The 10,697-nt window shown below is 32.1% G+C and overlaps 1 protein-coding gene and 1 long non-coding RNA gene across 3 annotated transcripts in view; one reads left to right on the top strand and one right to left on the bottom strand.

Moving 5' to 3' along the window:
- Window positions 1-5,274: 5,274 nt before the first annotated feature.
- Window positions 5,275-9,478, bottom strand: LOC110712635. Of its 2 annotated transcripts, XR_002509632.1 has the most exons (4): window positions 9,290-9,478; window positions 7,551-8,036; window positions 5,863-7,222; window positions 5,275-5,754 (listed from the first exon to the last, which is right to left on the bottom strand). It is a non-coding gene; the product is annotated as an uncharacterized LOC110712635 (long non-coding RNA). The 2 variants fall into 2 exon arrangements; XR_002509631.1 differs by having other exon boundaries at window positions 5,275-7,222.
- Window positions 9,479-9,807: 329 nt separating this feature from the next.
- Window positions 9,808-10,697, top strand: part of LOC110712633 (U3 small nucleolar RNA-associated protein 21 homolog) — a 38,563-nt gene continuing 37,673 nt past the window's right edge. The window contains exon 1 of the mRNA XM_021891106.1: window positions 9,808-9,897. Within this exon, the coding sequence (XP_021746798.1) occupies window positions 9,828-9,897 (70 nt within the window). The 5' untranslated portion in view covers window positions 9,808-9,827. The remainder of the gene's footprint in view (window positions 9,898-10,697) is intronic.

The following is a 10,697-nucleotide window of genomic DNA, read 5'->3' as shown; positions in this document are numbered from 1 at the left end:
AGTGTAAAAAATATATAATGGGAGGAAATAATTAACCCCATTAAACAGGTTGAAGCGGTTGTGTTTGGGTATTAGGTTAATAGAAAATTAAAATTGAAGCCATGTAAAGGAATAAGAGGATAAATTAACAGGAAGAAGGACAGTAAGAAATTAAAATCCCAGTAGCAGAAAGATAGAAAGATACACCCCTGTAGATCTTGAAAGATAATTGGTATTGAAATTGAAGCCCAAATCAAAGCCCGATTGAAGAAAAATAACAGCTCTTGAGAGATTACGCTTAGGGCTTTTGAGATTGATGCCCGACTCAAGACCCGAGCCAAGACCTGAAGCTTGATGTTAATCAGAATATTTAGAAACAATCGTATATCGACGTGTTTGAGATCCACCCCCAGGAAGAGACAAAGCAAACCACATATTTAAGAAGAATCCCTTTAATTAAATTGGAAATATATCTGCAGTAATTATAATTTCAAGAACCCAATGGACTTGGGTAAGGGTCTAACACTTTGAAATAAAAAAATATGGGCATAGGATTACAATCCAAGAGACTAGGGGGATAAGAGCATAGGAGGTAAACATATAAGGAGAAACTTAATTATGGCTTACAAGCAAAATTTCCAACTTTATCAAATCATCAAAATGCTGTAAATATGTGTTAAAACACCTATTTCAATAATTTAAACCACCCATAATCAATTTCCATCAACATGCAATAATTTAGAAACCTAGGGTTTTCAATTTGGGGCATTTTAATTCAAAACAAAATCTGAAAATTTATTTACATTATACTTATAATCAAACATCAATAAAATCATCACAAACATCCAAAATCACCAATTAAATAAAGGCTAGTTTAGGATTAAAACAAAAAGAATTAAAATTTAAAATTTCTTTTTTTTTTTAAGGTCAAGCAGCAACCCCGACACCACAACAAGCTGCTGTCGCGCTGTTGGTGGTGTCATCGCAGCTGCCGACGCCTGCTGGTGGTGCGGCGGTCGTCTGACTATGTGGTGGTGGCCGGTGGTGGTGATAAAAAACAAGGGGAAGGGGAAAAATAAGAAAGAAAAGGAAAATAAGAGGGGAGAGAGAGAGTTACCTTTGGGTATTCTCCACATTGATCAAAGTTTGATTTTGCTCATATGGTAGGTATTTATATCCTCTCTCAAAACCCTCCTTCTGGAAATGCTCTTCCTACCCTTAATGATCCCTTTCCTATTCCAACTACAATTTGACTTTCCTAAATGCCATTGACTGTAAAAATTATCCTGTTAAAAAATCATATGCCCCAATATTTTTAAATTATAAAATAAAGTATTTCAACATTATTAAATAAATAAATTGGTTTTTTAATAAATCTCTTTAAATTAATAAAACGTCATAAATAATTGATTTCTACTTATTTAAATACTTTGAGAAATACTATTTAAATTTAAAATACGTATAAAAATAGGGGTATTACAATTTATTACAATATCCTGACACAATTGGAATTCTAGCAACATAATATTGAAAATTTTGAAATGATTTTATGCAAATGTTTTCCAATTTACAGGATTTTGTGTAAGTTTCGGAACGAAACTTCTTTTAAGAGGGGTAGATTGTAATCCCCCGTATTTTATAAATAATTTATAAATGAAATTTTATTTTATTTATAATATTTATTTGTATTTTCTAGAATTTATTCTACAAGTTTTGAATTATTTTTGGGTCAAGATTTAATAAATTTTGGGTACTAGTAACAGCCCTATAAAAGTTGAGATATTTTATGAATCGAATATATCGTCATATATGAATTGGGAACTTGTGCCAATATTGAGATATTAATTATTACCATGTGAAAGATTATTTTATCGATGTATGATATCAAAAGGCTGAGATTATTATTTTGTTCTTGGTTTGAGGCTCGACATTATAAACCTTAGTTCTTGGCATGTTGGTAAGGAGATAATAATCATGAGTTAAAAATGAGGTACAATCTTTATTTATATTTTTTTATGGTCCCCTATAGTGGGATTTGGCTCGTATGTGGTTTGGTTTAAGGTGTTTTCTGGTTATTGAGAGTATTCAAGTTTTTATACTTGTTGGTTTATCTATTCAAATTACCCATGTCCAAGCTAAGGCTAGGTATAGAACAAAGAGCACGGCACACTTATGGGCCAGGATAGATGAGTAAAATGAGTAAAAGATCATATTATTTTTCGAGGTTGGGTTTAACAAAGGTTGTTTCTAGAGTACAATGTGTAATGTAGTTTTGAACTACATTGTTTAATTGAGCTAGTAGTGTTAATTATTCTATTATTCTCAACATTTTGATATGTGATGATTACTTAGCCTTTTGCTGACATGTTTATACTTGTTTGTTGTGCTTTCGGCCATGTCTTTTTCTCCCGCGACGATCCATTTTGGAATTTGTCCTTAATGGTGAGAAATCAAGATTGTAACAGGTTGATCAAGTGATGACCGTAGCTAAAGGAGCTCAAGTGTTTCCAATAGTTTGTTATAACGAGTTTGTAAAGCTGTATAAATAACTCACTTAGATTATTGGGTCGTACAGTTAGGATTTTGTAAGCCTTAACACTTGATATGTTGTCAAGTGTGGCAGGGTCACCTCCGATTTAGGTGTATGCTTCTGCAATTTTATTTAAAAGTTGTCAATTTTTCCTTTATTTATTGTTTTTTATTACTTAGTAAATCGGGAGTGTTACAGCATGATCATTACACTGTAATAATTCAATAGAATTTTATGCTTAGGGGGTCTTAATCTTACAAAATTACCTTTTGTTATGAGTCAAGGGTTATTTGATGCATTTTTTTATGCAAACCTCAGGGTACACGATGCATTTAAAAGTTTGTAAGAGTACACGGTGCATTTTTTAAAACCTCAAGGGTACACGAAACAATTCCCTTAATTAATAAAAAAAACATATATTTATCTAAAATACTATAAGGAATTTATTATGAAAGAACCTATTAGCCAGATAGGTATTTTAACGTACACATTTGACAATATCTAAACATATTTTTGTATATTTCACCAACAAATTGGTATACATTTTTTTGTCTTATAGACTAAATGAATTTTTTAAAACTGTGTACTACGTATTTAACCTTTAAATAGATTTCTATTTTAATTTATTTTAGAAATTAAATTGGTTTTGTAATTAACGTGGTACATTACGCTAATATGTCACATGTTAATAAGAATCCGATTTTTTTTCCTTACATTTACGCTCCGTAATTGTTAATATTTTTTTGTGGAAAGTTACATCAAATCTTTTATATTAAATAATTAATATTCTAATTAATTTCTTAGAGCTTCTAATATATAGTATTATTTTATAAAAAATATTTTATTAAAGTACATGACACTATGTTTGGCAAAAATTATGTTGAAGTTTGATTTTTTTTTTCTTTTACTTTATTTTTTTATTTTATATTATTTTAAGGAATGTTAGGCGAGTACTATCGACTCACTATAATTATGCTAGCAACAAGATATGATAAAGTATTACCCGGCTTACGAACATGATTGCACTTAAAAGAAGAAAAACCATGCTTCAGTCGCTTAATATTTTTTATATAAAGCATCAATGGGAAGTATCCTGCAACCTCTTATTCAATGTTATTGACAATATTGTATGCTTCGCTTTCCAATTCAATATTGTCAAACACAATTTTACTTAAATTTATATACTCCGTAGTTGTCAACTTTATGATTTGTTTTCTAAATAGACTAAATTAAATTAAAAAAAATCACTAAGGGACCCACTAAAAATGACATGTTTGCTAGTTTATACAGCTAATAGATTGATGATGGAACTCGACCCATTGAGTTATTTATGACGGATCTAACCCATTTATAACCGGGCGGGTCATGGGTTTTAATAGCTGATAATTGAATGAAATATCCCCCCTTGAATCCAAGGCCTCCAAGCTCCAACCTACCTGTCACTAGTACAAAACTAACCTCAAATAACACCCAAAAAGTGTTACACAAGGTGGTAAAAGTGTTATTATAGACAATAGGTAACACTTTATTAGGTGATACATCCGCCCATGTTACCTAAGGTCTTATGTAACACTTTGGGTAACGTACAGTAACACTTTCAAAAGTGTTATTATAAACCCTTTTATGTATCACTTTTTACATTATTAGTATCATTTTCAAAGTGTTACTCTTTATTTCTTATGTAACACTTACTTATCTTTAGTAACATTTTTTAATCATATAGTATCACTTTATCCAACATTATGTATCATTTTTTCGAACTAATGTAACACGTTGTTGATTATTAGGTAACAATTTTCAATCATGTTTTGACATATAGTAGCACTCTATTGGACATTATATATCACTTTTTACAAAGTAATGTAACACTTTATAGATTAATAGGTAACATTTATTATTATTATTATTAAAATTATTATTATTGTTGTTGTTATTATTATTATTATTATTATTATTATTATTATTATTATTATTATTATTATTTACTATATTTTTTAAAATATAAGGAAAAAAATTATATGTACAACAACTACATGAATAAGAAATCAACACATATGATAGAAAACAATTTGGATTGAAATACTTTCATAATTCTCACAAAAAAAAATCCATAAACACCAATTTTAATGTTTGGCCAAACAATATAATAATCCAAACACAAAGAATATTAAGTTCGATCTCTAGCTTGGAAAAAGTAAGGAAATATAAAAATAATAATAACAGCATATAGCAGCTACATAGCTAGCTAGCCGAACATCAGAAGCAGTAACGGATGCTGCCATCAGTAGTCTTTAGTAGAGCTGTTCATGGACGGGTGAACCCGCTAAACCCGCCCAACCCGGCCCGCAAAAAAAGTGGGCTTGGACAACCATTTTGAAAAAAATTGTTAATTTGGGTGGGCTAGGCCTAGCCCGTTAATATAAATGGGCGGACACGGACAAGACAATATGTACCATGGGCTAGCCCGCTCGGCCCGTTTATTTTAAAAAGTAATAGTTTAATGATTTTTTAGTTAGTTGATTATGTAGTATATTTTAGAAAATAAATACAAAGAGACTATATTGGACTCTAACCTATTATTAGCTACAACCTAACTATTTATTTCAATTTTATATTTAATCATTATACTTGTATTAAATAAGTTCATTCTTTCCTTTTTTTTCACTAACATATGTCACAAGTTAAATATGTTTTTCTTTCTAGTATCATTAGTGATCAAGAAATTTTTAAGATAACTAAATCAAAATAATATTAACATATGTTAATGATAAAAAAAAATAATTAGTGTTAAATATATGTAAAACAAATATTTTAGGCCCGTGAGCCCGCGGGCAAGCCCGACCCATTAATAGAGCGGGCTTGGACAATTTATCAAGCCCGTATGAAAAGGTTCGGGTTAGCTACAATTAGCCCGTTGGACAAAAAATGAAGTATAGGCCCGGCCCGTTTCCCGTCCAAGCCCTCAAACGATCACCTCTAGTCTTTAGCAGCAACCAACAGTAGCAGATAGTAGTGGAAGCTTCCAGCAGTAGCAGACATTAGTTGGCAGCAACCAGCAGTAGCAGAGCAGTGGCAGCAAATGGAATGAGAAAGAGTCAGCAACAGATCAGACAACAATGTCAATAGTAACAGAAAAAGACAGCAGCAAAACAGCGGTAGCAGCAGCAAAACAACGGTAAAAGTAAGTAGAGTTCTTCTAGCATCATAAATTGCTATCCCAATTCTTCATCTTGATCCAATTGATCCTATGTGTGAAAGCATCATATATCAAACAACCATAACAAAAATGAAATAACGCAATAATAAGAGTTGATGCTTTTTAAAAGATTATATATTAAATTATTAACCATTACATCATTTCGCTTCTGTTCATTAAAGTGTACAATCGGAATATGATCTGTAAGTTCTGGATTGGATGACACATTTTCAAGTGACTGAGTCAAAGTATCCAACACTTCTGGATCAATTTGCTTGAGTGTCTTCATTAATTATGCTACAGTTTCTTTCACAATTTGGCCTTTATATGGCTTTAAGAACTCATCGGGAATTATTGGTTTGTTGTTCTTTCCCCTTAGTGAACATATCCCCGGTTGCTTTTATTTTGCTCTATCTTTGTTTGTCTGGCTTCTATTTTGTTATATCCTTGTTTGTCTAGCTTTCTCAAAATCTTCCATCTGGATCTTGCTTCTTACAAAGAACATACAAGAGAGTTAGTTGGCGAACATCATTGATGACAAACAGGTTTTTGGAGTGTCAGACACCTAGCAGAGTATTTAATATATGCATCTAAGTAAAAGATATCATTATTCTCACGACACTGAAGTCGACTACGACACACACACTCCCCTTTGCAGATTTCAGTTCTGAAATTCAGCTTGAATTCAGTTCTAAATTTCAGCTCTGATTTCAGTTCTGAAATTCAGCTCTGAATTTAGTTCTAAATTTCAGCTCTGATTTTAGTTCTGGATTTCAACTCTGAATTAAGTTATGAATTTCAGCTCTGATTTCAGTTCTGAAATTTAGCTCTGAATTCAATTCTGGATTTCAGTTCTGATATTAGTTCTGGATTTCAGTTTGGAATTTCAGCTCTGAATTCAGTTCGGAATTTCAGCTCTGATTTCAGTTATGAACTCCATTATTCTTGTAGCTCAATATAGAAGACAGAATGTTAAGAGGGGAAAGAAATGGTGATAGTGGTGGGAAATTGACAGGCTCAAGGAGAAATGGCAGTCAAATGATAATGCATCAGGTCTGATTTGAAAGACAATTGACCATTGGAAGCATGCTCTAGCAATACACCATAATATCTTAACCTGAAATGAATATGTATGCTGTCCTATAGAGAAGCAAGAATATTAGACAAGTTCTTGATTATTAGCTACTGAGCCAATAATATTTTTCTGATCTGTATTAATCAGAGAGTCTTGAGTTATATACACAAAATAGGCAGATTTTTGCATGAAAATTTGCATAATAGATATAAAAACAAAGTTATTATGGTAGAATCATAGTAGAAAGGGTACAAATTAAAATAAGATTCAAAACTAGGACATTCAAGCCAACCACCCTAAGATTCCAAGGCATTAATGTATTTTCCACATTGATTTCAATATAAGCCAAAAAAGAAAAAAATGAGAGAGACAGGAACGAAGAAAGAGCACCTGACTGGAAATTCGAGTACCTTGAGCACAGAAAGAGAACCTGAGCACCTGACTGCACATAAAACAAAAGTCTAGATTCATTTACAAATTCCTAGTAGAAAGGGTATTGCAACAGTTAGCTAATTGTAATTTGGGTCCTAATGAAAATAAGAATGACCCTATGAATATTCAACAACCCATGGGTATTTGACTGCCACTATAATATCAAACCTCAAATCAAACCAACTGCAAAATAGAGGTGCTCTATCGCATAAAACTAAATTTAACCACTAACTTACAAAAAAAAAATAACACAAGTTCAAATAGAAATATAAAACACTACAATGATAGTTTGTCAAAATCACATAAGAAAACAATAAAGAATGAAAGCATTAACTTACCCCTAAAACTAGGAATTAGGAAAATAGGTAGCCTGATTTGATCCTTGGACCCATTTTAGCATTAGGGGAGGGGAACCTGGAATCAACAATGATGCAGGAAGAATAGGTGGTCTAACACCAGGTCTTTACACTACATAGGTTGGCCACTAATACCTTAATTCTCTCATCAATCAAACTTTGTGTTTGTTCGTTGCTCCTCAAATTGTTGATAGTATATCCATACATTTGCATTAAGTGTGATAGTTGACAGAAATTCAAACGAGTGACTAACCCCTCCCCCAACTCACACACACACACACTCACACACACACACACACACACACACATGAATGACAAAGTCTGGATCTTTTATGTAGATTTGGCACCTCTGTGACCTCTTGTAAAGTGCGCCTTTCAGCTTTTCTAGTTTTATTCGTTAATGGTTTGGAGGTCCCTTCTTGTCTTTATGATGAGACGCTTGTGCTTCTGATACATTTCCTCCCTTCTCTGCATCATTGTTTTCATTAAAAAAAAAGTACAGCATAGATCATGTTCACATATAAAAAGAGATACTTACTCTAGGCAATTTAAATTAAAAGTAAAATGATTCTATAAATGCAATGCAATGTGAGAGAGGAAAAAAAAAGACATATAAAATCCCACACAATAAAAGGCTACAAAATGCATATATTAAATGCAAATCAACACTACAGAAATGACAGTTGCGTCTATATTGTAGCTCCTTGTTGGAGGAGGTCTGAAATAGATGTACAAATCCCTGAATTGGTCCTTTTCGGAATAAACTTGTCCATTAATTAACTTATATACTCGTATATGTCCTCAATTGAACTTATTTATCTAAACTTATTGGCCTTGAAATGAACTTAGTCAACTTACAATGTGAATAGAACATGGCCTTAACTTTCCATAAGCACCAACACCACCCCAATTGAAAAAATCAAGCCAATTTGAAACTCCACAACAGCTAAAATCCCAATATCATAATTTCAAAAAAAAAAAAATAGTCAAGCCAATTTCAGCAATTTCACCATCAATCCATATTCTAACTAGTAGTATACATCTATATTATAGAAATTTACAGAAATTTCAAACATGAGAATGAATTATACACATATTAACTGACTACTTCAAGCTAAAATCACTAAAACTTCAGATTTCAGCAAATAACTAGCAATTGAAAGATAACCTAATTTAAGAAAATTGAGGATGAATTGTACACACTCGTACACAAATTAAAGCTAAAATCACTAAAACAAACATCATGAAAACCCTTAATTAGAGAAAAAAGAAGAGGGAGGGAAGTGAAAACTTATTGGTGGAAACGATTTTTCATTGAGAAGGAACAAAAATAGGAGGAATTGAGAGATTGGAGAACGGTAAAGCGAAGAAGCCGAACGAGAATTGAGAGATTGGAGAACAGTAAAACCATCACCCCCAACATCGAATTTTTGCTTTTTGATGGGGTTTGAGGTTCCATCTCCAAATTACCATAATCTTAATTCCCCAATTTCTCATTTAATTTTCACAAAAAAAAACCCCACTAAATCATTAAAAAATCAAACACAACCCAGAAAACAATTCGATTATTGAACCATAACCCATGAGATTATTTAATCAATCAAACAAAGGGTAATCCTTAATTTCATCGATTTTGCTCAAAACGCTGACTTTGAAACATATTAACTTAAATTAAGTATATAATATAGTAAAAATCAAAGTAAATTGTATGATCCACGAACCTGGTAGTAGCTCAGAGATCACCCCGTCTTTCGCTTTCAAAGAACAATGAAATATCGAAGTAGATCTATGAAGTGGAAGTGACAACCCAACAACCTTGTTTTGCGCTACATGGATTAAAGAATCTTAACTCATGCTGAGAAAACATTTTTGAGCGAGAATGAGAAGAGTAGATAGATTAGAATGAAAAATTAAAATAAAGGGCAGCGATTAGCTTTTTCTACAGTGGGATTAGAAGAAAAATATATTTAATTAGAAAATAAAAGGATTGAGTAACATCAAATTAAGTGTTACAACTAAATGATACCTAATATCAAAGTGTTACCATTAACTGTTACATAATATTAATGTGTTACAAAAAATGTTACTTAATACGACAATGTTACAAAAGTGTTACGTAAAAATCAAACAATCCTAAAATTTTTAAAGTGTTACCAATGAGTGTTACTTAAGCCCAATTTTGTACTAGTGTGTGTCTCTGAGTTCTCCATTGAAGCGCACTCAACGTTCTCCATTGAAGCGCACCCAACATCGCACTTGATGAAATCAGACCTCAGAGACGGGCCTGCTGCCCTTTCTCAAGGAATCTTTCAACCCTTTAGAGCAATTGGTTATTTGTGTTCTGCTGCCCTTTAGAGCAATTCCTTTAGGTGTTGGTGTTTACATGGCACCTAATAGGAATGCATACAGCAATATAAGTGATTATTTGTGTTCTGATGTAATAAAATATGAGTTGTCATGTTCTTTTCTATACTGATGCATAACTTTTTGTGTGTGTGTGTGTGTTTTTTTTTTTTGGTAGACACCAACTAGGAGAGGTACACCCATTCAGCTTACACAATCAAGCCAAACATCCACACTTCAATAGAATAGCTAAGGGTCTAGTTCTGTTTCTTTTGCCAAGTCAGTCCAACAAAACTTATATATTTGTACTGACTAATAGTATCAACATTCAATGATGGGCTGCAATATTATTTTGAAACAATGGATGCATGTATTTTTTAAAACAATGTTGTTCTGTTTCTTTTGAGAAATCTGATCTGTGCATATGTAGTCACAGAAACAATCACTCAAGGCAGTGTATATTTTGGAAACAATGTTCATTTGTCGCCATTATTTAATCAAATGATGTTATTATTCATTGAAGGTAGAGTACAACTGCCATTTCATTTCACAAACTACAGGAGCTTACAACAGCATCTTAACACTACATATCCTTTTTAACGTCATTCATTTCAAATACAACAGTAACATAACAAAAAACAATCATGATAACAGCAAAGCCATAGAAAAATTCCTTTCATTCCTTGCGCTTTTCATTAATTCAATCCTAACTTGACAGAGTTCAAACTTCAATTCCTATAATTCTTCCTCTGCATTCTCCTTCTTAAGCTGCAATTTCTTGATTTT

Source organism: Chenopodium quinoa, unplaced genomic scaffold (assembly GCF_001683475.1).
Source record: "Chenopodium quinoa cultivar QQ74 unplaced genomic scaffold, ASM168347v1, whole genome shotgun sequence".
Taxonomy (NCBI): domain Eukaryota; kingdom Viridiplantae; phylum Streptophyta; class Magnoliopsida; order Caryophyllales; family Amaranthaceae; genus Chenopodium; species Chenopodium quinoa.
The sequence above is the reverse complement of the archived record's forward strand: the minus strand, read 5'-3'. Positions and strand labels throughout refer to the sequence as shown.